Below are 26,727 nucleotides of genomic sequence, written 5' to 3' on the forward strand. Positions count from 1 at the left end.
GTATATATGCTGGCCCGATGAAAAGGCTGGTATCTGAATAACGCCATCAGCCGATGCATCCGTTAACGCCCCAACCCAGACCCAGTGTCCCAAACCCCAAGCTCGCCGATAAACGAGTAACGCAGAGGACACAGATACATGAATGAGACGACTACCCGCAAATCCTTTCTCAGAGTTTACTCCTTACTCCTTCCAATCGAAACTTGACATCCTTCAACCCCTTGCTCACGGGTTTCCACTTCTCAAACATGGCCAACAATGCCTCCACCTCACCACCCAGCTCCTTCTTTACAAACTCTTCCTCCAGCAAGCCCCGCATAGCCCAGGGCAGGAAAAAAGGATTCGCATTCGCACTACTCGCACTAGGTTCATACTCTCTGACCCGCAACTTATACAGGTCGCCTACGTCCTGCTTACCACCTATCACCGGTATCTGAATGCCCTGGAAGCTCCCGGACGTGCTAGGTCGTTGCTGGGGAGGAATGGGAAGGGACGTAGTTTCAAGTGCATGTTGGACGGCCAGCGTGTAGACTGCCGGATCTTCGTAGACGCGGGAGTGCCCTTCGCCGCCGTAGAGCGAACCGGCGAGGGCGGGGGACAGTTCGCGGATGAGGCCGTGATCTGGGAGGCCTAAGTTGCGCAGTTTGAGGGTGAAGCCGATGAGGTGGGTTAGGAAGTCTGGGGCGTGGATGCGCCCGTCCACGAAGACGGCGCGGTAGATGTAGGGGTGAGAGAGGGTGGAGAACGTTGATGACTGTGGATTCTGTGAGTATATATATCTTGTTGGAGGGATTGAAGAGGGGTGTGGGAGTCGACTTACTTCGAGAGAAACGAGCTGGTCGTCAATGCTGCCGACGTAGAGAATTCGAACGCCGAAACGGAGGACTTCGTCTAAGGCAGCGAGGTACATTTGACTGACCAGACTCTTGGGGTTAGAAAACTCAAAGAGCTCAGCGGCTGTGGGACCGAAGTATTTAGTCTTGTACTCGATAAAAGGTCCCATATTTACACCTGCCATGGCGCAGATGCCTATCCTCGTGGCATTGACGCAGCCAAACTGAATCAGTTTTGCAACAAGCATCATCGCCACTGGTACACCTTGTGAGTGACAAGCAACCAGGATGAAGTCAGCAGCTTTGATGTGATCTATCCAATTAAGGAGCAACTTCCAAAGGGAGTTGACGCGCTCAGCGACAAAGCCTTCGCCTTCGAGAGCGATTTGCTCAATCTCAGGGCTGTAGCCACGTACCTCGGCCCAATCCTTGATGGCGGCTGCGGCTGCATTTGCAAAGCGTATTGATGTCCCCGTAGGTTGTCCAAGCACTTTCTGGATGATGGGAGCAGGGAAGAACCCGTGTACACCAATAGCCACAGCTTTCTTGATTCTAGGCGGCGCAGGATGGATATGTAGATGTGGTGTGGCAGGCTCGCCACCAAGAAAGTATTGACGGACTTGCTTCCAGAAGCTGGGTTGTTGCACCATCTTATACGTCGAACTGAACTCGGGCAAAACAAGATCTGTTGGCTTCGATTTACTTTTCGCGACTTGCTTGGATGCAGGTTCTTTTGTTAGTGGTGGGTCAGGACGAGTTGGCTCCATCACAGGCGAAGTCTTGGTAGGCGTGTTAGACTCGCTCGACTTTGATGTGTCCTTTGACTCCACTGCAACTTGTGACTTGGGTCGCCCTCGCAAAGAGGCAAAAGACCTCTTTGATGTGGTCTCTGCCTTTGGTGGCGGTGGGTCTTTTGGTGTATCATCTTTTGGCTGTTCTTGCTCATTGAACTGAGCAGCTTCTGGGTGCGATTGAGACGGTGTATCCATTACGGCTACTTCGCCCACATGTTTCTGAGCACCACCTGCAGCTGGCTTCTTCTTGTCTGCAGGGCTGTCTCTATACCAAAATGCCCAGGCCGAAGACTTTGGCGGCCCCTGGTTTGTAGCCGTGGTTTGTGTAGCCTCGGCAGGTGCAGTCGCTTCTGCACCAGTTTCTGCCTCATGCACAGGCTGTGTGTCAGAGGGTAACTCTGCTGCTGCTTCAGAGATCCGATCCAACTTGGATACAGAGCCGTTGGATGTCGAAGGGTCGACAGCCGGACTGGCTTGAGAATTCTGTGCACTGCTCCAGAGCCTGAACCACGAACCGCTGCGGCGATTTGCTGTGTTGGTCGCACTGGGTGCATCTGTCATCTCAGTATCCTGCACGGGGCGTGGGTCTGTTGGTGCATCCTTTGTTTCGGCCTCCTGCGCCTGCTGACCTGTTGCTGTGCTTCCAAGCCCCTTTGTAGCCATGTCTGGTTCTTCTGAAGGTGTTGGTCCCGGCAGTGGCGTATTCTGCGCATTCTCGACATTGTCTTGTGCCTCGCTCTTAGCCTTGGTCGCTTCTGAGTATCCATCCGGCCGTGACCACCAACTCCGCCATGCCCATGTGTTTGCTGCAGTATTCGCTTGCTTTGTGGCTGGTTCGGGGGGTAATGGGGGTTCGTCGACGCGAGGCTCGTCTGAGGGTGGCGCCTCCTCTGCGGGTGGCGTTTCTTCTGGCTTTGGCTTGGGCGCCTCGTCCACCATGCCGTCTGTTGAGACGCTGATTTGCGTTATAGAGGCCGGTATCACGTCGCCTTTGCTCGATTTACGCTTGGTCAGAAAGTGTTTGGGCGAGTCGTCTCGCGACCTGTTTGCTCCTTTGCGCGGCAGCTCGCCAGTAGAGCCTGAAGTGACACCGATGCTCTCGGTTGCTGTCTTGACTATGGCAGGGGCTTTTGATCGCCAACTACCTGTGCCCGACAGCCACTTCTTGCCTTTGGGTGTCTGCGTGCCTGGCGTGGTAGGTGGCGTTGCACTGCTTGCGGACGCGGTCGAAGCAGCTAGTGACTTGACCGACGAGGGCGCATTTGGCAAGATTCCGCTGGCGTTTGGGGTGCTTGAGGGTGTTTTGGCTACATCGACGTCACTAGGGACGTCTGACTTGACGCTGCTGCTATCGGCGGCAGGTGCCTTGGTGTTTAGCTTTGCCTTCTTGCGTGGAATCATTCCTATGAGGTTGGAGAGGGGGAAGGGTTCAAGGTGAAGGACTCAAAAGGAGTGAAAGAGGCGGATGGGCCTCTCTAACAGGCAGTGTACCGGTGTGGCTCTAGTAGCACATGGCAGACATGTGAAGATGCGTGGAGATGGGTGAAGATGCGTGAAGATGCACACCCGAAGCAATCTGGGTTGCCTTTTTCACTCCCTCCCGAGGTGGAATCAGAACCAGAACCAGAACCAGAACCAGAACCAGGCGCGCGCTGATGTTGCTGATGTTGGCCGTCGTCCCCCCCCCCAAAGTGGCTGGTCAGTGGTGAGCGAGAATGGCCCATGGGCAAGCAAAGTGGACACTGGATGACGTGCCAGCTTGCCCCGTGCTTCTTCCCACACCCACACGCGCCCGTTATTCTGCCACCGCCTACCGACAATCTTCCGTCGCCGGCCTTCCCCAAATATTCACCTGGCGAACTTTTTTTTTTTTTTGCTGCACGCCTCACCAGAGTCAACCACATCGCCGGCCGGCCCGCCCAACCATACAACATGGCGATTCAAAAAAAAGTGCGCCGCATTCCCATAGCTCTATTCCCCTTGACGCGACTAACTTGCCAAATCAGCATGGAAAAGGTCGTCTCGACAAATGGTACAAGCTTGCAAAGGAAAAGGGCTACCGCGCCCGTGCGGCCTTTAAGTTGATCCAGCTGAACAAAAAATACAACTTCCTCGAGAAGAGCAAAGTGTTGATTGATCTTTGCGCCGCGCCAGGGTCATGGTGTCAGGTCGCATCCGAGGTGCGCAATTTGCCCATAAATCTTCCTTCCCACCTCCAGTGCTGACTCCAGCAGGTTATGCCTGCGGGCTCCCTCATCGTCGGTGTCGATCTCGCCCCGATCAAGGCCATTCCCCGCTGCATTACCTTCCAGAGCGACATTACCACGGACAAGTGCAGGGCGACGCTGCGACAACACCTCAAGCATCTCAAGGCCGACGCCGTTCTCCACGATGGTGCGCCCAACGTCGGTACTGCCTGGGTGCAGGACGCCTTCTCACAGGCTGAGCTGGTGCTGCAGTCCATGAAGCTGGCTACCGAGTTCTTGGCCGAGGGCGGAACTTTTGTCACCAAGATTTTCCGCTCCAAGGACTACAACTCGCTGCTCTGGGTCTTCAATCAGCTATTCACAAAGGTGGAAGCCACCAAGCCACCTTCGAGTCGAAATGTCTCCGCCGAAATCTTCGTCGTCTGTCGCGGTTACAAGGCCCCGAAAAACCTGGATCCCAAGTTCTTGGACGCTCGCAGCGTCTTCGCCGAACTTGCAGATCCCACACCAAACAACGAGGCAAAGGTCTTCAACCCCGAGAAGAAGAAGCGCAAGCGTGACGGTTACGAGGAGGGCGACTGGACGCAGTTCAAAGAAGTCCCCGTGTCAGAGTTCATCCAGACCACCGATCCGATTGCCATGCTTGGTAGCTTGAACAAGCTCAGCTTTGAGCAGAAGCCGAATGGTGACATCGCTGTCGCGACCATTGACAAGCTACCAGAAACAACAAAGGAGATCAGAGACTGCTGTGCGGATCTCAAGGTCTTGGGTCGTGCCGACTTTAAGCGTCTTCTTCGCTGGCGATTAAAAGTGCGCGACATTTTTGGATTCTCAGCCAAGAAGAAGGAAGAGGAGGAGAAGGAGAAGGTTAAAGATGGCGAAGCCAAAGAAGGTGATGAGGTTGCGGAGATTGAGGACATGGATGAAGAGATGAAAATCCAGGAAGAGCTAGAACGGCTGAAGGAGAAGGACTCAAAGGCCAGAAAGAAGCAGCGACGAATCGAAAACGAACGAAAACAAAAGGAAATTATCCGCATGCAGATGAACATGGCGACACCCTTCGAAATTGGCCTAGAACAATCTGGTCCGGCTGGCGACGATGGCATGTTTGCTCTGAAGGCTGTCGACAAGGCTGGGGCACTGTCAAAAATCGCCAAGGGCAAGATGGGCCAAATCATCGAGCGCGAGAAGCCTGAGGAGTCCGGCGAAGAAGAAGAATTCACAGACGACGAGGAAGACGCGCTGGAACGAGACCTGGATGCCATGTACGGTGACTACGTTGAACAGCGATCGGCCCGTGACGCGAAATACCGTGCAAAGCGAGCAAGAGGAGAAGATGAAGACGGCGAGTGGAACGGCTTCTCAGATAACGACAAGGACATGAGTGATGATGAGGAGCTCGTTCAAGATGCAGACAGTGACTGGAGTAGTGAGGATGAGGAAGGACCAAAAACCTTGATCACCAGCCTCGACAACGAGGACCAGACGAAGAGAGGTCTGACAAAGCGTGCAGCCCGATTCTTCGATCAGGACATCTTCAAGGGAATCGATGGCTTGGAAGGGCTGGACGACATGGAGGAGGACGATGACAGCGGTATCGATGTCGAAGATGATACCGAGATGAAGGACGAAGCTACCCCTGCCCCAGGGAAAGATCTACCTGTTCGAATAACGAAAAAGACAGTCACCATTCAAGCTCCGCAAGATGACGAAGACTCCTCAGACGACGAAGACAAAATCGAAGAGGTCAAACGCGACGAATCCCAATGGGAGCAAGACTCTATGCCCATGAAGAACGGCAAACCCGACATCGACATCATCACTGCCGAAGCCATGACTCTGGCGCACCAAATGGCCACGGGCCAAAAAACCAAACACGACCTTCTCGACGACTCCTTTAACCGCTACTCCCTCCGCGACGTCGATGGTCTCCCAGACTGGTTCCTCGACGACGAAAATCGGCATTCCAAAATGCAGCGCCCCACCACCGCGGCGGCCGCGGCCGCCATCAAAGAAAAGCTCCGCGCCCTCAACGCACGACCCATCAAGAAGGTGCGGGAAGCACAAGCACGCAAGAAGTTCAAGGCTGCCCAGCGCATGGAGAAGCTCAAGAAGAAGTCTGCGTTGCTGGCGGACGAGGAGGGTATGACGGAGAAGGAGAAGGCGCAGAGCATTGCGAGACTGATGAGTCGGGCAGCCAAGAAGAAGCCGAAGCAGAAGGTTAGTGTCATTGTGGCGAGGGGTGGTAACAAGGGAATCAAGAATAGGCCAAAGGGTACCAAGGGTAAATATAAGATGGTAGATGCGAGATTGAAGAAGGATGTTAGGGGCGAGAAGAGGGCGGCGAAGAGGAATAAGAAGAGGTAGATTTGCATATGTATGGCTGGGTTACAGAGCCAAAGCAGCATGTTTATGTGTAGCCATCTACATAAAGTTGGCTAAGACCGCGCAGCAACAGTGCACTCTTATGATTTCCATATAAAAAACATACAAGCTGCCCACGACCCGCTCCGCTCTACTGTTGCCAACTCAAACACAACAGCACACTTGCACACGATGCTCAATAGAAAAACCTACACCCTACCTCACTCAATCCTACTCCCAACCCCCTACACAAACACACACACCTCCCCATCCCCGAGCCAAAAAGAAAAACACCACTCCCCCGGGAAGGCTCGAACTTCCAACCTCTCGATATGCGCCCACAAAGCAACCCTGCCTGGTATAACAGTCGAACGCGCTAGCCAATTGCGCCACGGAGGATATGAGCCAAGGATGAGAAATAACCTGAGGAGCTCGTGGAACGTTTGGACACGTGATGTGGGTGGTTGCGGAAAAAGTGGGATATATATACACATGAATATGTATATGTGTGTGAGTACGTAATGGGACTTTTTACTACAGAACTTTGAAGTTTTCGGGTAGAAAGGCTGCTTGGTGGAGTGCGAGTAAGACGTGTATGGGCTGGGCTGGGCTTGATATTGGATTTGTGGGGCTTCGGTTAAAAAATATTGGTTTGAGGGTTGTGTGGTTATTGGGGAGGGGTGGGGGGTTTAAGAAGATTGCAGGGCTGGGAATTTTGTGAAGATTGTATGTTGTTGTTATTTCAGGCTTGTATTGCCATGTTTGTGCCATTTACACTGACTTCGGGGTCGTGCAGTATTGGGAATTGGGATATGTACGGCTTTGCCATGTATGCATATTCGGCGGCTGGCGAATTTGTACAAAGGTCTCTTCAGTCGAGCTAGACAACTTCTTTGGCTGAGCTGATTGGTCCTCAAAGGCATCTATCTGTAGCTTTTCCGAACTGCTACTTGCTTTTTTGGCGTTTGGTCTTCTTGTTATCATTTGGCATGGCAGCATGCCCTTGAATTTTGAACTCTGCACTGTCGAGATTCAGGACGCCGCGAAGGATGCTCTGGGTGATGAGATCTTTGTGGTAGCAAGTGATGCCATCTTGTGTCAGCTTCTCCATCTCTGCATCGCCTTCGTCTTTTGCGAGCACAATGCTTTTTCCGTTCTTGTCGACTCTCGATGTCGTTGTTGCTATCTTCTTCGCGCCGGCAGCTTTACACACGTGTTCAATCTCTGCAAAGGCTGCGTAGGTAGCCTTCAGGCTTTTGGTGAAGTGGATCGTGTATCCGCTAAATGGCGTCTGTGGCTGACCGATGACCTGGTCGAATCGAACATTCCATTCTTTCTCCTGCTTTGGAGCCGACGGTGTGTATGCTGGCGTGGCAAGAAATTGGCCGGCCTTGGCGGAGTTCAACAGCCACTTGTCTGTCACTATTGGGGTACCGCGGGCGATCGAGAGGAGCAGTTTTGGAGTCTTCAAAAGTTCGCCATCCCTCACACTGCCGAATTTCAGTTCGTACAAGTGAGCCAAAAGCGGACGAGTAAACTTACCAGAGAATGTTAAACGGCTCATCGGCTGACTCTATCAGGATACCACCGTGCTTTTTGAGGAATTTTACAGCTTGGCTGGTCTTCGTAATGCTCGAATTGCTCACGGCTACGCGAGGTGCAGGTCCATCATATCGCGTGCTGTCAGCCACTGCAGTGTTTGACCGCTGAGAACTTCTTTGTGATTTTGATGGAGTGTCGGTTGATGCTTCAGAAGCCTCTGACTTACGCTTCCTACCAGCCATGTATTTCTTGGCTTCGTCAACATCAATGTTGCTCATTCGGTTGTTATGTGTAATAGTTTCATCTTCGGTCTCTCTCTTTGTGCGTTTGTTCGATCGATTGATGTTTTCTTTCCCTCCCTCTGTTTCCATGTCATTTGTAGGAGGACTAGCACGTTTTCGAGACGCTCTGTGCAGTATCTCAACTCGTGGCGAGCTGTTCAGCGGACGTGGTGCCCCATCGTCAGCTGGTTTGGCTGAAGCTGAATCTGATTTGCTAATCGGTACATCTACTCTTACGCTGGCATCGGTTTTTGGGGATTGACCAGTCGTGCTGGAGGAAAATATGTTGCCGAGCTGCGAGGTCTTGGTATGCGCTGTGGAAAACGTCTCTGCTTCGCCTTCGTCTTTCGCTGAATCCACGACTTCCGGCGATACTGCGCCGCCTGTTGAGGCAAGGTTGTCTTCACTAGTCCCATTTGCACTAACAAACTCCGTCTCCCCTACAATTCTGTCTGTGGTGGGCGTCTCTTGAACCACAATTGATATTTGGTTTGATAGACGGGGCACCGGTGTGGCTCTAGGTCGATGGATAGCCATGGAAACCTCAGTCGCCTCGTCTAGATCTTCATCTTCTGTATCCTCTTCAGACGCTTCAGCATTGATATCAGATATCGGCAACCGTGTTGCTCTTGTTTCTGCAGCGGAGGAGTTGACTTGTATCTCCGAGGCAATCCACTTGCAAATGAGGCTAGGCACAGACCTCGCAAAATGAATCGTATCTCCGTGACGGAGGATCAAGATTTCTGATTGCTCCGCAGAACGAGGTTTCAACTCATACTTCACAGCGTCTGAGCCATCAGCCGTCGACGCAGTGGGATCAGTCTGTGTATGGCCCGGGACGATGGTCAAGGGTTCAAGAATAGCCTCGAGTCTGACGCCCCAAGTGCCAACGGCTATCACTGTTAGCTGCTACGAGTGATCGAGGTAGACTATGAACCTACTGATGCGGCCAAGTTCTACCGGTACCTGCGCGGCGACGCCTGCGACTGGGGGCAGCGTGCGAACAACTTCAACAACGAAGCCGGTCACGACAATGTGAGCAGAGTCATGATTTGGCAGGTTGAAGTTTTGCTGCCCTACTTGCCCTACAGCATCGGGTAGAGCCAAGGTCCACATGCTCGCGTTCTGTACACACACGCGTTGTGGCGGAGGTGGTGAGGAACGCGCTGTCACGAGCGTCGCGAGGACGCTAACGAATGACGTGCCTGTCTCCAACATATGGACCGCTAGTCTAAAACGGGACTAGCAGAACTAGGGGACATCACCTTGCCATGGGTTGATCAACTTCCTCTCTGTTGTCTGCCAGCGTGCATCCACTCTGCCAAAATACGGCTTGATTCTCATCAAGTTTCAAAGCCTGCTTCACCACATCGCTATGAGACCATGGCCATCCTCCTTCGATTTTCTAGTGCCGGACGTATGGGATGGTCGAGCAAAGGGTCTCAGAGTCTGGACTTCAGGAGCCAAAGAACAATAGTAAGGATTCTACGCTAAACCATCCCATCTGCCCATCAACACGAAAACGGCAGATTGGACGAGTCTTGACGATGGATTCAAGTCAATTTGTGACTGGCAACAATTGCACAGACAACGAACAGCAACGAGCCAATCCTTTGGTGTCAAGCCTGGTGCGTACACCAACCAGAGTTGCTCAGTAACGGAGGTCAGGGAGCAGGAGACAATAGCAAGGGAATCCACTGTCTCGGCAGATCGAATTCGTTTACTTTTCTTCTTCAGCTGGAAAATCATTTAGATTATCGATGTCTGAGGAGGAGGATGCGTTGGGTTAGAAGCTATTGTTAAAGTGGGCATTGTCAGGCCTCTGGGACGGGGTGTATTGATCTTCACGCTGGATGGAATATTTGTAGTACTAATTCTTGTCTCCTTTACTTTTGTAATCTCTTAAACCGTTCAATTCCTCATCATTCCTCAGAGTTGCTGGCTTCCAACTCTTCAAAGCTCCTTCCTCGACGACTGTCACGCACGACTCGCTCTTTCTACATTCGCCAAAGGTACTCATCCCTTTCATCTCGGCTTTCTCAAGTTCAACGGAATCCACATAACTTCAACAGAGAGCACCCCTCAAAGCGATCAACTCAACGCCATGTCATCGATGACTGATCCCTGGACCCAGACCATCACCATGATCGACGGCGAGGGAGGTAGCCAGGACGTCGGCTTGGACCAAGTCACCCAGTTGCAAGTCTACATCATTCAATCTGGAATCAACTATGGTGCACAAGTTGGAGCATCCATAATGCTCCTGCTGATGCTCCTGCTCCTGACGAAGGCTTCGAAGCGGAGGTCATACATCTTCCTCATCAACGGCTTATGCTTACTCGTCAACGCCATTCGCTGTATACTACTTGCCTGCGCGTTGACCAGTAACTGGTACCATCCTTATACCCAGATCATGGGCGACTACAGTCGAATTACATCCTCTGACCTCGCCACCACGATTGCTTCAGTACTGCTGACTCTCTTGATCACCTTCATGGTCTTCATGTCGCTCAGTCTCCAAGTCTGGGTAGTCTGCGTCACAACTGACCCTATCCGACGAGCAGTCACCATGGGTTTGACAACACTTGTAGGCGCCCTTGCATTTGGATATAGGGCTACTCTAGCCGTCTTCAACGTCAAGGCGTTGCTCGCACAAACGGGAATGGGCTCGCATACACGCCTTGTCTCCGATTGCTACGTTGTCCAGGCTGTCGCCATTTGGTTTTACAGCTGCGCCTTCACGTACAAGCTGGGATATGCAATCTTTCAACGACGCCGTCTCAATATGCCGCAGTTTGGGCCAATGCAAATTGTCTTTATAATGGGCTGCCAGACCATGGTGATTCCGGGTACGTCGCATAATCTTGAAGTGTCTAATACCTTGCTAACATCTCTTCAGCGATCGTCACTAGTCTGCAATTCGTTCCAAGTCTTCCCGAACTTGGCAACGCTGTCTTGACCATCGTCTGTATCTTCCTTCCGCTGTCCGCAATCTGGGCTGGCATCGACCAAGACTCCCCCCGCATTGCGAGCAGTGGCCCCGACTCCCACCATCGAATCTTCCACGCCGAATTCTACGATTCTACTACTAACAGCATTGGCACTAGCAGTAGCACTGCTTGCGACAAGAGTAGACAACTCAGCGTCTGTACCGTTCCAAAGGGCAAGGACAAGGACACTGAGAGCATGATCATGACTCCCACTTCCTATAAGAAGAAGAATATTCAAGTCGATTGCGAGTATGGTTTCTCAAGTGGAAATGCTGCGCATCACCTTTGAAGTCGTTTCGCAAGCCCCGACGTGCTCGAGAGAGCTCACAGCATCATCCATCAAGGATGTTGGTAATGACACGGCACGCGGAACCCCGAAGACTATGTTCGCCACAACGGTAACGTACACGTTGGGTCGAACAGGAAAGGAAGTGGTCAGTTGGGAATGCTGGCCTTCCTGTGTATGCTTGGATATATCTTCATTTATAGCCATCTCGGTGGCTTCATCTGTCACATATATAGCTTTTTAATAGCCGTTCACAATATATCCAAATGTTCTTACTTCAACGCTTCATATTTACATTACAGTGTACGCACTGATGTATGCATGAAGACAATTCGCTCGGTCCTGTATGATCCTCCCCTACATATCGTAGCAACCGTTCGCACGTGATGATGTGAGATGAATGCGGCAACGCTTCATGCATCATCCCGTAGAGCAAATGATTGTCCCTGCATAGCCGAATGCCCCACCTTCTCCAATCGGGCACACCCACTCATCCCAACGACACTGTCGGTTATGCGGCTCATTGACACCAGGACCCTCGAGCTTCAATGGTTCAACGACGATGCCATGCCAGAGTATGCGATCCTATCGCACACCTGGGGTCCAGAAGAAATCACCTATCAAGAGATGATATGGATCAATAGAGCCAGGGCACTGACTACTCGAACCCGCGACTCGACAGCGTCTTTCAACAGTCAAGATGATCAGACTGCACTCATATTTGCTGCCATCGAGCTGATGATACGTGGTAGCTCTGCCTCCAGTCTTGGGAGCTCAGCTGAGGAAGATCTTATGCATCGAGCGGGGTACAATAAGATAGTACACGCAGCTAGAGAGGCTCGCATGTTGGGTTTCGGGTACATCTGGTGTGATGTATGCTGTATTGACAAGTCGTCTTCAGCTGAGCTTCAAGAGGCCATTAATAGCATGTATCGATGGTATAGAGACGCAGCAGTATGCATAGTCTATCTTGAGGATGTCAAGAGACCGGATCGAGGCAATAATGATTCCGCTTCTGCCATAGCTAGAGCAGCGTTTCAAACATGTCGATGGGTAAAGCGTGGATGGACCCTTCAAGAGCTGATTGCCCCTGCAATATGTCGATTCTACTTTCAGGACTGGACTTTGATGGGCGAGAAGGTCGAATACTTGAACGAACTCTACGAGGCGACTGGTATTCCTGTCTATGTACTGGAGGAGAGACGGTCGGTAAGCGAAGTTTCCGTTGCAGAGAGGATGTCTTGGGCGGCGGGTCGCGAGAGTACACGGCTAGAAGACACAGCATACAGTCTACTCGGCATCTTCGATATTCACATGCCACTCTTATACGGTGAGGGAGAAAAAGCCTTCCTCCGCCTACAAGAAGAGATTCTCAAGACAACAGACGACTACTCACTCTTCGCATGGTGTGCCTCATCGACTCTGAAATCAACCTATCGAGGACTGCTCGCACGAAGCCCCTCGGAATTCCAAAACTGTCGCGCCATTGAACGAGAAGACGTCGTCTCCACATTCCCCATAGGCTCTACGCCCATCGGACTCCGCGTGCAACTTGAATTCCTGCCCAATGCCGAAGACAAGAGCCGTGTGCTTGCCATGATCCGAGCCAGCAATTCCATGAATCAGCGCCTGGCCATCTACCTGAAATGTCTTGACGGCAATATGCAATATGCACGCGTCGACGCCGGCACCCTGGTCCCCATTGACGACTAGCCTACTAGCCAACTGAAAACCATTTATGTACGGCAAAAGCTGTCCATACCTGCCGACTTTACAACTTCCAAGTTTAGGAGCTTCCATATTGTCCGACGTATTGCGTCAACACAACTACTCCCGCCCGTTCGCATCATCAATGCGCATCCTCGCCGTCTATAGGACGAAGCTACACATAAGCTTCGCATCCCAGAGACAGCCCCTAAAATGTTTGGCGCACTGTTACTGCGCGTGCAGTCGCCGCGATACGCGCATTCACTAATTCCGGTTGCGTTTGGATATGACTGGTCTACGTGCCATTATTGGTGCAAGGCGATGGCTGGGTTCTCATCTTTGGTCAATACCGGGGCCCCAGAGTCATAGCTCAGCGCTCTAAGGAAACGGATACCGGTAGAGATGTTTGATGCGGTGTGGGGCAGTGATGTTAGACATAACGTCTTTGTTAATAGGGATTTAGGAATCAATGTTAGTATAAGAGCAGGATTGTGTGGCGATGGTATTGTGTTGCAGGTGCTAGTTAATAGGCTTGTGAAGTGGCAGTGACAGAAATCAAGTCAACGTTTTCTTGTGCTGCCACTTTTATGCAAGTCTTGATTAGCTTCTTAAGGATATCGGCGACCATGTTGCGCGGACCCATGTTCAAGCCGTGCATTGTCAACCCATGGCTGCTTCATTGCTCTCATCCGAAATTATAGATGCCACCTAATCGCATGTGAGCACTACAGCTTTATCTGTCTAGCCTTGTCAGCCCCCAATATCCTTATGGTAGACCATCCGTTTCGTGTATTTCTTGACCGTGCCGGCATGTGTGCTACTTCATGCGATAAAGATCATCATCGAGCAAAGTACACTTAGTAGAAAAATGTAATGATCTCATTAGTATTGTAGGCATTAATATAGCGATCAACGAGATTCAAGTTAGGTAGCGCAATAACATATACCTACATGACACTACATCGGGCACCGTCATGAACAGTAACAGTGTCGACGTCGTCACACCAAAGTCAAGTCGTACCGGTACCCAGCTATCCATCGTGTAGCGTCTTACCCGGTTCGTCCGACCCGATGGGCAACGCCAAGTGCGGCTTAGTAATCGGTAGCTTTGGACTTACTCGCTAGGTAAGCCACGCATTTTCCAGAGATGCCTCGGCCTAGAGATCCACCCCCGCAACTGCTGGCTTCACCGCGGGTGCCCAGCTCATGGTACTAACGCAATGGAGTATACAACTTCAGGTCAATCAGGCTAGGTCGCTGTCTGTGCGATGTTGGGGAAGCTGTGGAGACTTGCTTTGCTTCGGGCTTTCTGAGGCCCGGTGCCGATGGAGACTGTACATTTATTCGTGGTGGTTGGGACTTTGTGCCATGCACCATGTACTGTGTACCGGTATAGGCTGGGACACACGCCGAGTATAGAACCTTTTGAGTACGACCCGAGGTTGTGGAAGTGAGTGTTTCCCCCAATGTAACGTCTTCGTCTGCACGAGAAACATGGCTCATGCATGTCAGATACATATACACCCAGGCCTCGACGCGGTTTCCAGGTTGAGCAACGCCAGATAGACTCAGTCTCCGTATATCAATTGCTGGAAGCTGTGAGGGTCACCCCCTTTCTCGCATACAGTTCCCAATTCATGCAAACCCGAATTGACAACACTGGTTTCAGGCCCCCCAACGTTCTGTTACTTCGCCACATTGCCCTCCAGAGATAGACGTCCGCCGCTCCGACTACTGCTACTTCCTGAGATTGAGGCCCCCCTCACAAATTAGCAACCATGGTCATCAAATCGCGCTGGTCCTTGCCTATACCACAAGTCTCCCTTCCAACCTACGTCTTCGAATCACCCACCGCCGAACTCCCAACCTCACCAGCCTACATTTCTGCTGCCGAGCCAGACAAATACAGCCTCTCACTCGCCGACTTCCGCCTCTATGCGCAACGCTTTGCGTCTGGCCTGCGCCGCTCCGGCCTCCAACCGGGCGACCGCGTGCTTCTTTTCAGTGGAAACACGCTCTTCTTCCCGTCCGTCATCATGGGCGTCATCATGGCAGAAGGCATCTTCACTGGCGCCAATCCGTCGTACATAGCGCGCGAGCTGGCCTACCAGTTGCAAGATAGCGGAGCGCGGTACTTGATCTGTGCAGAAGGCAGTTTGGAGACGGGTATCAAGGCAGCACAGGAGATTGGCATGAGTGCTGACCGGATCTTTGTCTTTGACGACGGCATTGCAACTTTCAAAGGCACAACTGGGGAAAAGAGCACGGAAATTGGTACGGTTCGGCCGTGGACTGCATTGCTTGATACACCAGAACAAGGCGCAGCCTATGCCTGGCCCAGTCTCAGTACCAAAGAAGAGTTGGACCGGGTCATCGCACTCAACTACTCGTCGGGCACGACGGGAGTCGCAAAGGGCGTTATGATCACACACCGAAACTACGTCGCAAATTGCAGTCAGCAAATCCATATCGCCCGCCTCGCACCAGACTACCACGAGAAGCTCCCACGGAAGACGTACCTCTGCTTCCTGCCCATGTACCACGCTATGGCACAAGCCATCTTCTGCGTCGGTGCCTGCAAGCAACGCATCCCCGTGTACATGATGCCAAAGTTCGACTTTTTAGAGATGCTGCAATATACGGAAAAGTACAAGATTACCGATCTCGTACTCGTCCCACCAGTTGTGGTAGCCATGGCGAAGCATCCTGCGTCGAGGAATTTTGATCTTTCGTCTGTGGAGCACGTGGGGTCTGGTGCTGCGCCGCTGGGCCGTGAAATTAGCGAGGAGTTTGAGAGGATCTGGAGTACGGGGCAGGTCAACGTAAAGCAAGGGTGGGGGATGACGGAAGTCACGTGTGCAGCGACGGGGTTTCACCCGGAGAAGCGCTCAGAGAGCTTCTCGGTGGGCGAGCTGCTGGCGAATGTTGAGGCGCGGATTGTGCTGGACGATGAGGGCAAGGAAGAGGCACCTCAGGGCGAGCGGGGTGAGGTTTGGGTACGTGGACCAAATATTATGAAGGGGTATTGGAACAAGCCTGCAGCGACGAAAGAGACAATCACACCCGATGGTTGGTTGAAGACTGGTGATGTGGCCTATGTTGACAAGGAAAATTACTTCTTCATTGTCGATCGAAAGAAGGTGAATTGAGATCCGAAGCACTGTTACAAGCAGGTACTAACATGGGCTAGGAATTGATCAAGGTCAAAGGTCTCCAGGTCGCGCCTGCAGAATTAGAAGCACTTTTGCTCGACCATCCGGATGTGCAGGACGTAGCTGTCATCGGTGTGAAGAAGTGAGTTGATGACTGGATTCTCTAAAAGAGGTAAACACTAATCATGGGTAGTAATGGCGATGAGCTGCCACGCGCCTACATTGTGCCTCAGTCGCCTGAAAAGGCTACAGCCGAAGTGGCCGAGAAAATCAGGAGTTGGCTAGCTGAGCGGGTGTCAAGACATAAGCGTCTTGAGGGCGGTGTTCACTTCATTGATGCAGTGCCCAAGAATCCTTCAGGCAAGATTTTAAGAAAGCAATTGAGGGACAAGGCAGCGCTGGAAGACACCAAGGCCAAGCTGTAGGGGGTTTTTGTTTCTAATACGCTGAAGGGCTGTTATTGCATCATGTCAGGCCAGGCCGCATCTTTGTTTCGACTGCGTTGTGACGTCCATGCTTCTGTAGGGCGCTTTGTCCAAATCAATGTCAGTTGGAGTGTGACTGAATTCTGGAATTCGTAACATGTGAAGTTCAAGTTCTGCTGCGCCCATATATACACATAGCCCGTTTAGAGCTTTTGTAGAAGATGCTTCGTCACGTCACTGTGGGGATCTGGGATGCTCTTCAGTTGCTCCGTTGGCCGCCCTTTGCTGCCCTCAGTTCATCCATCTTCTTCACGCGCTCCTTGAACTCGATATACTGGCACTTTTCGTATGAGTGCCTCTCGTCCTGTGCATCCGTCAGCTTCCATATTGATCCTGTGTGGACGAGGGTGAAGGGCTCACCTCGCACTTCCATGGCAGATAGTACTCCTCGTACCGACAGCGGTTCAATGGGATCAGCAGATTTGCGCATGAGTCTCGGTAGGGAATGGGCAGTCTGGCGGCGCTCATCTCCTCGCGGGTGGCCTCTATGGCATAGCAGTCAGTGTCTTTGCATCTCGCAGCCGGTGATTGGCCCAAGTGTGGCAGGACTGACTTCTCGGCTCGCTGCTGAGGCCGACGGCATTCTTGATCGTCTCGGTGACAGTCATGCTGGCGGCAAACGGGGGGAGGTTGAGTGCTCAATTGGCGCGGGGGAATGTCCTGGCGGTGATGCTTGGGCGGGTGTGTGGGTGAATGGGTGGATGTGAGTGAGTGATGAGTGATGCGGTCGTCGGCACAGGCCCGCCCCGGTCACCGCCCGGCGCCCGCTCACCCGCCAAGCGAACGCGAACGTTCGCGACTTCGCGTCTCACCAGGCCAGCAACTTCACGAGGTCACGCTGTGCCGACCAGCTCAGCTGCCCACCCTCCAGCCTCTCCACCCCACCCCCGCCAAATTAATTTTTTATTTCTTTGCCGGCAGCCATGGTCAAGATACCGCCTGCTCCGGACGGCAAGATCTACTCGGCCACCTATAGCAATGTAGGTTTGTGTGCTTGCCTTCTTTCTCTTTGCGCATGCTGCTTGTGTCCGCTTGCGAGATAGCCGAGGAGTGACGGAATGCGTGAAGCGCTGCGCTGAATGAAACCTGGCATGGCCTCTGGCGACCCTATTCACTGACTTTACTTGCCACCAGGTCCCCGTCTACGAGTGCAATGTCAACGGCAACCATGTCATGCGCCGCCGCGCCGACGACTGGATCAATGCCACACACATTCTCAAGGTCGCCGAGTATGATAAGCCCGCGCGAACCCGCATCCTCGAGCGCGAGGTCCAAAAGGGGGTGCACGAGAAGGTGCAGGGTGGCTATGGAAAGTACCAGGGCACCTGGATACCGCTCGAGGAGGGGCGACATCTGGCAGAGCGCAACGGCGTGCTGGACAAGATGCGCGCCATATTCGACTACATACCCGGCGACAGGAGTCCCCCGCCTGCGCCCAAGCATGCGACTGCGGCCTCGAATAGGATGAAACCGCCCAGACAGAGCGCAGCAGCTGCGGCGAGAAAGGCCGCGACTGCATACTCGCTGGACACTATGCAGTCTTTCGTTACCAACCCGACGCAGTCACAGGTTAGCGAGGAACAGTATGAGCCCTCTCAAATACGATCGCAAATCTACCGCGACGAGACGCCCGACAATGAGACGGTCGTGTCAGAGTCCATGCTCGGCGACCATGACCTGATGGACTCGCAGTACTCGGTCGGCAGCCGCAAGCGCAAGAGGGGGATTGACCAAATGTCGCTACTGGATCAGCAACATCAGATATGGGCGGATCAACTGCTTGATTACTTTATGCTCCTGGACCACGAAGCTGCCGTCTCCTGGCCAGAACCCCCCGCCAGCATCAACCTGGACCGGCCCATTGACGAAAAAGGCCATGCAGCTATGCACTGGGCAGCAGCCATGGGTGACGTGGGCGTAGTCAGAGAGCTGATCAATCGAGGGGCGCGCATAGACTGCCTGTCGAATAACCTGGAGACTCCCTTGATGCGCGCCGTCATGTTCACCAACAACTTCGACAAGGAGACGATGCCAAGCATGGTCAAGATCTTCCAGCAAACCGTGCACAGAACGGACTGGTTTGGTAGCACCGTCTTCCATCACATTGCAGCCACGACGAGTAGTTCGAATAAGTACGTATGCGCACGGTGGTACCTTGACTGCATCATCAACAAGCTCTCCGAGACGTGGATCCCAGAGGAAGTCACACGGCTACTCAATGCGCAAGATCAGAACGGAGACACGGCCATTATGATTGCTGCGAGAAATGGAGCGAGGAAGTGCGTACGGAGTCTGCTTGGGCGCAACGTTGTGGTTGACATACCGAACAAGAAAGGAGAGACGGCCGACGACCTGATCCGGGAGCTCAATCAACGACGAAGAATGCATGGCCGAACACGGCAAGCTTCCTCATCGCCCTTTGCACCACCTCCCGAGCATCGTCTGAATGGTCATGGTGTACAGTTGGATGGCGGACCATTGATGCCAGTTCCCTTTGCGAGCATGAATGCCCGCGAACCAGCGCAATATCGATCGCAGACGGCATCCCATCTCATGACCAAGGTGGCGCCGACTTTGCTTGAGAAGTGTGAGGAGCTGGCCGCAGCGTACGAATCGGAGTTGCAAGAAAAGGAGATGGAGGCTTGCGACGCTGAGCGGGTAGTCAAGAGGCGACAAGCAGAATTGGAGGCAGTGCGCAAGCAAGTGGCAGAGCTCCAAGGGATGAGCAACGGATTGCATATTGACCTGAACGACGATGAGGCAGATCGACAGCAGGAGGAAGAATTGCGGCTACTGGTTGAAGACGCCGAGTCGCTGCTCGAGATTGAGCAGAAGGCGGAGCTGAGGCGACTTTGCAGTAGTCTACCGCAGCCCAACAAGACGAACTCGCCCGTGGACATTAATGAGAAGATGCGGTTAGCACTCCTCGTCCATCGAGCACAGCTGGAGAGGCGAGAGCTGGTGCGCGAGGTCGTGGGCAATCTGTCGGTGGCTGGCATGAGCGAGAAGCAGGGAACGTACAAGAAGCTGATTGCAAAGGCGCTTGGTGAGCGCGAAGAAAATGTCGAGTCGATGCTGCCTGAAATTTTACAGGAGTTGGAAGAGGCAGAAACTCAGGAGCGAGCAGAGGTTCTAGACGGCAGTCCCCTCTGAGCTTCCAGAGTCGTGCATTTCTTCCTTGAGGTCCTTCTTTTTTTCGTTTTCTTTTACCACTTTCTTCCCAAGCGATTCCCTTGTCTCCCGGGCATTGTACAGTCTGGATCTTGCTCCATCTCTGTCGCTCTCTCTCTCTCTCTCTCTCTCGCTCTCCCTATCGTAGGAGCTTGTCTCCCACCTGCTTTATGATAGCAGCAGGTGCGGATAGGAGTCACTTATTTACGGCCAGATATCAATCATCTATTCATGTATGCTCCTCGAATGTCTCGTGCTCATGCACACAATATATCCAAGCATAGCAATGAAACAGGTCTGCTTCGCATACTTGGTATAGACAGTACCTTACGAGTCATTTGTACAGGGCCGCATGGGTCGTCGTCGGTCATCTGAAGTAGTTGTGCATATCTTGCCTACCGGTACCCCACGCCCAGGTCGCCAGGTCGCAGGGCTAGAGAAGTGACTTGATCACACACACACACACACCTCAGACACCCGTGCATCCTGCACCGCCAACGCCAAGCGCCAACATATCTAACACATGCAAGTCCATTCATTTCATTGCCTCTGTCCGTGTTGGCGGTTTGAGAGTGGAAAAGGATGACGGTTTTCACGCTTCAGTCGGCAACAGGACGCGCAAGACGGAGGTTTGCTGGACGCCCATTGGACCTGCGGAGGTTCCACAGTGGGCCGTTCAAGGGCAGCACAGGGGGGTCGAGGGACGGCGATGAGCGACAAGCTTGACAAAGTTGAGGAACTTTGTTGTGAAGGAAAGTTCAGAGTCTATTTGCTGCATCACAGCGTCGTCCGTCACTATCAACGTTCCGGCCCCGAAGACAGTTTGCCAGAAAAGGACCGTCAGGCGTCATCAGGCCCAATCTCCCCCCCGCCGAGCTCGTCTCCACTCTGTCCTGTGCACTGCCTAGTACCGGTAGGTATCAGTACGGTACGCGCCATCTGTCATCTGCTGCGCCCGTCTGCAACCGCCTTATATGCCTGAGTCTATTCCCCTGCGCAACAAGGGAACCTCTGGTCCACGTCCTCGCACCCTTGCCCACACCCTTTCCGACGACTTCACCCTCCAGGCCAGGAACAGCACGCCGCCCATTGTTGTACCGGTATCGGGCCCGAGTTCGACACAGCTTTCGTCCAAGCAGCCAGACAGCTCGGCCTATTCCCATTCACGTTCCCATTCCGATTTCGACAACAGCGACCAAGACGACGAGTTCGACGACTGGGATGACCACGACGCCGCTGCTGCCATGCCGTCTGACCTGAGACCCTCGCAGGAGCGGGAGCGGGAGCGCGATGGGCGTGCCAATGCGCCGCTGCTCGGCCGCCACAAAGACGAGGACGAGGGCGCAGAGGTGGCAGACTTGGGCTTGGGCATGAGCAGGACCAGCCATCACTTCCACGAGCGAGATCCCAAGGCTCAGGCGAAATTTGAGACGCGGCGACGCTACACGTATGCCGCCTTCCTCCTCGCCCTGAGCCTCGTCAGCTTCACGGTGCAGACGGAAACGGCCGTCTACATCCAACACCAGCTGAAGTGGGAGAAGCCGTACTGCATGCTGTACATGACACACGGCTCCTGGGTCCTCCTTTGGCCTGCCATGCTGTGTCTCCTGCGCCTGCAACACTGGTCCACTCCCTGGCCCACCTTCTGGCGCCGTCACGTACAGCTCTTGCGCCAGACAGCCCTCATGGTCCAGCACCAGACGCTCCACCCCACGCCTCGCCAGTCGATCGCCTCTCCCGTGCCCTACATGCTCAAAATGACGGCCTTCATCACCTGCGCCCTCACTCTTGCCGGCGGCAGCTGGTACGTCGCAGTCAACCAAACGACCGCCTCGGATCTCACTGCAATCTACAACTGCAGCGCCTTCTTCGCCTACGCCTTCAGCATCCCGATTCTGCACGAAAAGGTCCGCGCGGGCAAGGTCATTGCAGTCGCCATTGCCATTACAGGCGTCTTCGTGGTCGCATACGGCGACACCTCTCCCGCAAAACACGGCTCCAAATCGGGCGGCGGTGCTGGCGGCGACAAGGCCCCTCCCTCGCACGAAGCCGAGAACCGGGCATTTGGCAACATGGTCATTGGTGTTGGTTCCGTCCTGTATGGCCTGTACGAGGTTCTCTACAAGAAACTGGCGTGTCCGCCCGAGGGCGCCTCGCCAGACAAGGGTGTTGTGTTTGCAAATACGTTTGGGAGTTTGATTGGTGCCTTTACCCTCTGTGTGCTATGGATTCCTTTGCCCGTTCTTCACTACCTCGGATGGGAGATTTTCCAACTGCCTAGGGGGGAGCAGGCGTGGATGATGGCCATTAGTGTTTTGGCGAATGCGAGTATGTTGTGCCTTGTTCTCGAAACATGATCCCTCTCTCCTCTCCTCAACTACGTACTAAAAGAAAAGAATGTGGAAAACTGACAAGTACAAAAATAGCCTTCTCAGGAGCCTTCCTCGCCCTCATTTCCCTCACCTCTCCCGTCTTATCCTCGGTCGCAGCACTTCTTACCATCTTCATCGTCGCCATTGTCGATCAGCTGCTCCCGCCTCCCCTCAACTCCCCTCTCACGCCCGCGGCGATTGTAGGTGGCCTCTTGATCATCGGCGCCTTCATGCTGCTCAGTTATGCAACGTACAAGGAGATGGATGAAGAGAGGCGGCACAAGCTGGAAGAGAGCCCCAGTGAATTAGATGACTAGACGTCTTCTTTGTTTGGATCTAGGGTTAGACTTGGAACGGGAGGCAGCGTCCTTGACTACGTTTTGTAATGTTTTTGTGTGTGGTTTTTATAGGATTGGCTCTTGTCTCTTCGGCAAAGGCTGGGCTTATTGGGGGCGTTGTTGTGTTGTGCTGGCTGTCCTTTCTTTTAGTCATGGATCTGCGCTCTCATGGATCTTGGTTTTCATTCCTATTTCGGGTCGGGCTGGCCAGATTCCTTTCCACTTTTTTTCCTCCTTCTCAGATCTACACTTACCTGGGCGGATGGGAGGGGATGACAACCCCATCCTTTGTGATGTGCCCTGCTCACATTCAGCAGGTATATATAAGCGTACAGCAGGCGTATTGGCGTTTTATCATACACCGAGGAACGAAGAAAGAACAGAGCGTCAGAGGGCGTTGAGAAAGCCCTGTTTTGGGCAGTTATAGAAATGCCGAATTCAATAGAATCATTAGTATACCATTTACGTTGTCTCATTCTTCATGGGATTTGGTATTTGGGGTTCGGCAATGTACTGCATGGGCGCAGTGAAGTGTGGTGACGCTGGCCGTTGAATGATGTCGCAACCACCGGCATAGCGGGCCGCTCCACTTTCCTCCGAGAGACCCTGCACATTACCTTACCGGTACCGTACTTCTACACCTCCCATCATCAGTCCGCCACCGTGACACACAACGCCTACTTACTCTACACTGACAGACACACCACTCTACAATGACGCAAGCTCAATCACCACCAATACCAGCCCCGCCTCCAGATCTAAGCACCAAGCTTCCCAAACTCGTCCCCCGGAAACGTGCCCCCACAAACCGCGAACCGCCATCTGCCCCTCCCCCACCCACACCCGCGCTGGTCCCGCCGCGCAATCTCGATGGCCATGTGTACGCGCGCCCAAGTCGCAGAATCCTGAGTCCCGAGGACCACGCGCTGTTTCTGGAGAGTGAGACGTGCACGCTTGTGAAGGCCTTCATCTTCAACATGGCAGACAGCGTGCGCGACAGGCCGATATCCAGTATCCGCGACGCCGAAATCACAGACACAATCGGCAAGATCGTACGCATACTGCAGGAAGCGGAGAAAGCGCTCGACAGGTGCCCACCAGAGGACACGGGCTCACGGTTTGGAAACCCCGTCTTCCGCACCTTTGTCGACGAAATCGAGACGCAGTTGCCGTCCTGGCACGCCCAACTCGGGCTCACGCAAGCTGAGCAAGTCGAGGAGGTGTCCACCTACCTGCTCCACTCGCTGGGCAACAAACGCCGGATCGACTATGGCTCTGGCCATGAACTCAACTTCTTCCTCTGGCTCCTCTGTCTCAACCGGCTCTCCCTCCTCCCACCCCCGACCTTCCCCGCCCTCGCCCTCGTCGTCCTCCCAGCCTACCTCCACCTCATGCGCCGCGTCCAGGCAGCCTACTACCTCGAACCCGCCGGCAGCCACGGCGTCTGGGGCCTGGACGACTACCAATTCCTCCCCTTTTTATTCGGCGCCGCCCAGCTCCTACACCACCCCTACATCACGCCCAAGAGCATCCACAACGCCCTCGTGCTCGAGGAGGAGGCCGGCAACTTCCTCTACCTCGACCAAATCGCATTTGTCAACAGCGTCAAGAATGTCGATGGCCTGCGCTGGCACTCGCCCATGCTCGACGACATCTCCTCGGCCAAGAATTGGGCCAAGATTGAGGCCGGCATGCGCAAAATGTTTTGCAAGGAAATCCTCGAGAAATTGCCCGTCATGCAACATTTCCTCTTTGGCAGTCTTGTCCCCGCGGCGCCCGGTATGCGCACCCTGGAGCAGGCGCAGGCCGAGGGTGAGGCCGAGGATGGCGACGAGCAGCCCGAGGACGCAGTGGTCGAGGTGTTTGATGATGACGCGGGTAAACGCCATGTGCATGCTGCTGTTGGCTGGGGCGATTGCTGTGGCATTCGTGTGCCGGCTGCGGTTGGGGCCGAGGGGGAGGCGAGAAAAGGGGGGGCGAGGGGGTTGAGGAGGGTGCCGTTTGATTGATTGATTGATTGACTTGTTCAATTATTCATTCATTCGCTCATTGGAAGTGGGAATGTGCTGTAGACGATTACGCTTTTTTTCTTCTTTTTTCTTTTTGGCATTTTCAAGGCGTTTCGGATGGGATCGAATGGGATGGAGGGAACAGGGTACAGATGGCGTAGGTTTACAGATTTGACTAGAGTAGCCAACGATGTTGGAGATTGACAACGAATCAGTCTCCTATTTATTCTTCTGTAGATTTCAATCATTCGCTCATGCAGCACGCAATCCATGGTATCATTCTACCACTCATTCGCGCAGCACGCAAGCCATGATATCATTCATTCATTCACACAGTACGCAAGCCATGGTATCTATCAACCGCTATCCCTCACCAACTACACCACCCCTCCTTCACGCCTTGAGCGCCTCCTCAATCTCCTTCTTCAGATCCTCGGGCTTCTTCGTACTCGCCCACCTGCCGCGCACCTTGCCATCCTTGCCGACGAGAAACTTTTCAAAGTTCCACTTGACGCGCTTCAGGCCCATCAGGCCCGGCTTCTCGTTCTTGAGCCATTCAAAGACGGGGTCGGCTTTGTCGCCGTTGACCTGGGAGGATTTTGCGTTAGACACGGAGAGGTGAAAGGGGATAAAAGGAGTGAGGAATAGAAAAAAAAGGAGAGGAAAAGACTTACATCCACTTTGCCCAGCACGGGAAAACTAACGCCGTAGTTTACCTGGCAAAACTCTTGAATCTCGTCATTTGACCCGGGATCCTGGCCGCCAAACTGGTTGCAGGGGAAGCCGAGGATTTCAAAGTTTTCGCCCTGGGGCGTGGCCTTGATGTCCTTGTAGAGCTTCTCGAGGCCGGCGAATTGCGGGGTGAAGCCGCATTTCGAGGCTGTGTTGACGACGAGGACGACTTTGCCGTGCAGTTGAGAGAGGTCGTAGGGTTGGGCGCGCTCTATTTTGGGGGAAGTTGGTTAGTTGGTTTGGTTGGTGGAGGGCTGGTTGGGGTTGGGATGAAGGGGAGGAGGTGAGAGGGAAGGAGGGGGGCGTGAGACAACTCAGTACAGACTGTTCCGTACTGCGCAGGGCGGGTGGTAAATGCTAGATAGGATATGAAAATAGGATAGAGAAGTGTAGAAAAAAGCATACTATCCAAAGGCTTGAAGTCGAAAAAACTAGTCGCAGAAGCCATGGTCGCAAACTCTCGTGCAGTCGTCGTTGTGGGGAAAGGCGATGGAGGGGTTCGAAGTCGTATACTGAATAGCGACGCAGGCACAACCGTCGTTGTGACAGTAGTGGATGGTGTGGAATAGAACCTTTGCTGTGGAAGCGTTGGTGCAGTAGTAACAGTAGTGGTAGCAGTGGTCGTGGCTGTAGCTGTCGCAGTAGCTGTCACAGTCGTCGTAGCAGTCGTCGTAGCGCCACCAAAGCTCCCTGCCCTCCACAGCGGGGCCCTCGCCCTCCCTACCCTCGCCACAGCCGCGCGCACCATGACACGTGACAGGGCAAAGAAAAACAAAGAAGGAAAAGAAGCAGGGAGAAGAAAACAGCACACCTCGGCAGGACTCTCGTGCGCGTGCTTACAAGCTGCTGGGAGATCGGGTTTCTTGTTTCTTTGGTTCCACTCACACACACCCAGCACCCTCTCTCTCTCTCTCTCTCTCTCTCTCTCTCTCTCTCTTGCTTTCTCTCCTTCTCTTTTCGTAGGCCGTCGAAAACACAAATCCTGGCACGCAAACGCGACGATACACACTGCAGACGCAATGGGTAGTGTATTGCGTGTACAGTGCTGTGCAACAGACGTCTACCCATCCCATCCCGTCCCCATCTAGTAAAGCTTCGGTCGGTCGGGGCTCCGGTGCTGCCTTCCCTGCTTGGCGACGGTGCGGGGGAACAGGCGGCAGGAGATGATGTAGCTGGCTGTTTTGGGACTAGATTGGGCAGCGATGGCTGCGTATTCAATACTGTCCCGCCATGTATCTCCCTGTTGTATGCATGAACATGTGACGAGCTATCTTGATTACGTACTGTAGACAGGGCGCCAGGCATGCATGGATCATGGGAGGACCGGGTGGCTATACAATCACCAGGGAGGGAGGGGAATGGGCATGAGGGATGGGTCTTTTCTTTTGAAAATTGAAAAGTGGGATCGTGAGTGTGTTGGTTGGTACTACTACTATAATGGTAGGGTGGGGGACAGTCTGGGAG

At 53.4% G+C, this 26,727-nt stretch overlaps 12 protein-coding genes across 12 annotated transcripts; 6 read left to right on the forward strand and 6 right to left on the reverse strand.

Annotated features, from left to right (window-relative positions):
• Positions 1 to 169: 169 nt before the first annotated feature.
• On the reverse strand, positions 170 to 3,028 carry IAQ61_007645 (uncharacterized protein; the record flags this gene model as incomplete). Its single annotated transcript, XM_066097666.1, has 2 exons — positions 170 to 754; positions 821 to 3,028. The coding sequence occupies 2 exons, from the start codon at positions 3,026 to 3,028 to the stop codon at positions 170 to 172; spliced, it is 2,793 nt and encodes a 930-aa protein (XP_065952163.1).
• Positions 3,029 to 3,481: 453 nt separating this feature from the next.
• On the forward strand, positions 3,482 to 6,869 carry SPB1 (AdoMet-dependent rRNA methyltransferase spb1). The gene is made up of 3 exons (XM_066097667.1): positions 3,482 to 3,577; positions 3,634 to 3,807; positions 3,862 to 6,869. The coding sequence occupies exons 1-3, from the start codon at positions 3,560 to 3,562 to the stop codon at positions 6,199 to 6,201; spliced, it is 2,532 nt and encodes an 843-aa protein (XP_065952164.1). The 5' UTR covers positions 3,482 to 3,559; the 3' UTR covers positions 6,202 to 6,869.
• Positions 6,870 to 7,144: 275 nt separating this feature from the next.
• IAQ61_007648 (uncharacterized protein) lies at positions 7,145 to 9,137 on the reverse strand (the record flags this gene model as incomplete). The annotated part of the gene is made up of 3 exons (XM_003842160.1): positions 7,145 to 7,688; positions 7,741 to 8,914; positions 8,963 to 9,137. The coding sequence occupies 3 exons, from the start codon at positions 9,135 to 9,137 to the stop codon at positions 7,145 to 7,147; spliced, it is 1,893 nt and encodes a 630-aa protein (XP_003842208.1).
• A 369-nt stretch (positions 9,138 to 9,506) lies between these two features.
• Positions 9,507 to 9,770, reverse strand: IAQ61_007649 (uncharacterized protein; the record flags this gene model as incomplete). Its single annotated transcript, XM_066097668.1, has 1 exon — positions 9,507 to 9,770. The coding sequence occupies one exon, from the start codon at positions 9,768 to 9,770 to the stop codon at positions 9,507 to 9,509; it is 264 nt and encodes an 87-aa protein (XP_065952165.1).
• Positions 9,771 to 10,125: 355 nt separating this feature from the next.
• Positions 10,126 to 11,300, forward strand: IAQ61_007650 (uncharacterized protein; the record flags this gene model as incomplete). Its single annotated transcript, XM_066097669.1, has 2 exons — positions 10,126 to 10,798; positions 10,921 to 11,300. The coding sequence occupies 2 exons, from the start codon at positions 10,126 to 10,128 to the stop codon at positions 11,298 to 11,300; spliced, it is 1,053 nt and encodes a 350-aa protein (XP_065952166.1).
• Positions 11,301 to 12,725: 1,425 nt separating this feature from the next.
• Positions 12,726 to 13,097, reverse strand: IAQ61_007651 (uncharacterized protein; the record flags this gene model as incomplete). Its single annotated transcript, XM_066097670.1, has 1 exon — positions 12,726 to 13,097. The coding sequence occupies one exon, from the start codon at positions 13,095 to 13,097 to the stop codon at positions 12,726 to 12,728; it is 372 nt and encodes a 123-aa protein (XP_065952167.1).
• A 1,685-nt stretch (positions 13,098 to 14,782) lies between these two features.
• On the forward strand, positions 14,783 to 16,581 carry IAQ61_007652 (uncharacterized protein; the record flags this gene model as incomplete). The annotated part of the gene is made up of 3 exons (XM_003842155.1): positions 14,783 to 16,144; positions 16,195 to 16,298; positions 16,350 to 16,581. The coding sequence occupies 3 exons, from the start codon at positions 14,783 to 14,785 to the stop codon at positions 16,579 to 16,581; spliced, it is 1,698 nt and encodes a 565-aa protein (XP_003842203.1).
• Positions 16,582 to 16,840: 259 nt separating this feature from the next.
• On the reverse strand, positions 16,841 to 17,249 carry IAQ61_007653 (uncharacterized protein; the record flags this gene model as incomplete). The annotated part of the gene is made up of 3 exons (XM_003842154.1): positions 16,841 to 16,945; positions 17,002 to 17,126; positions 17,195 to 17,249. 3 exons carry the CDS (start codon positions 17,247 to 17,249, stop codon positions 16,841 to 16,843), a joined length of 285 nt encoding a protein of 94 aa, XP_003842202.1.
• A 232-nt stretch (positions 17,250 to 17,481) lies between these two features.
• IAQ61_007654 (uncharacterized protein) lies at positions 17,482 to 19,944 on the forward strand. Its single transcript, XM_066097671.1, has 2 exons — positions 17,482 to 17,621; positions 17,776 to 19,944. The coding sequence occupies exons 1-2, from the start codon at positions 17,565 to 17,567 to the stop codon at positions 19,792 to 19,794; spliced, it is 2,076 nt and encodes a 691-aa protein (XP_065952168.1). The 5' UTR covers positions 17,482 to 17,564; the 3' UTR covers positions 19,795 to 19,944.
• Positions 19,945 to 20,512: 568 nt separating this feature from the next.
• IAQ61_007655 (uncharacterized protein) lies at positions 20,513 to 22,983 on the forward strand. The gene is made up of 2 exons (XM_003842151.2): positions 20,513 to 22,140; positions 22,239 to 22,983. Exons 1-2 carry the CDS (start codon positions 20,787 to 20,789, stop codon positions 22,499 to 22,501), a joined length of 1,617 nt encoding a protein of 538 aa, XP_003842199.1. The 5' UTR covers positions 20,513 to 20,786; the 3' UTR covers positions 22,502 to 22,983.
• Positions 22,984 to 23,235: 252 nt separating this feature from the next.
• IAQ61_007656 (uncharacterized protein) lies at positions 23,236 to 24,531 on the forward strand (the record flags this gene model as incomplete). The annotated part of the gene is made up of 1 exon (XM_003842150.2): positions 23,236 to 24,531. One exon carries the CDS (start codon positions 23,236 to 23,238, stop codon positions 24,529 to 24,531), a length of 1,296 nt encoding a protein of 431 aa, XP_003842198.1.
• A 393-nt stretch (positions 24,532 to 24,924) lies between these two features.
• IAQ61_007657 (uncharacterized protein) lies at positions 24,925 to 25,711 on the reverse strand (the record flags this gene model as incomplete). Its single annotated transcript, XM_003842149.1, has 3 exons — positions 24,925 to 25,119; positions 25,206 to 25,474; positions 25,669 to 25,711. The coding sequence occupies 3 exons, from the start codon at positions 25,709 to 25,711 to the stop codon at positions 24,925 to 24,927; spliced, it is 507 nt and encodes a 168-aa protein (XP_003842197.1).
• Positions 25,712 to 26,727: the final 1,016 nt, after the last annotated feature.

Source organism: Plenodomus lingam (assembly GCF_022343315.1).
Source record: "Plenodomus lingam strain CAN1 chromosome Unknown contig_3, whole genome shotgun sequence".
In the NCBI taxonomy this organism is placed as follows: Eukaryota; Fungi; Ascomycota; class Dothideomycetes; order Pleosporales; family Leptosphaeriaceae; genus Plenodomus; species Plenodomus lingam.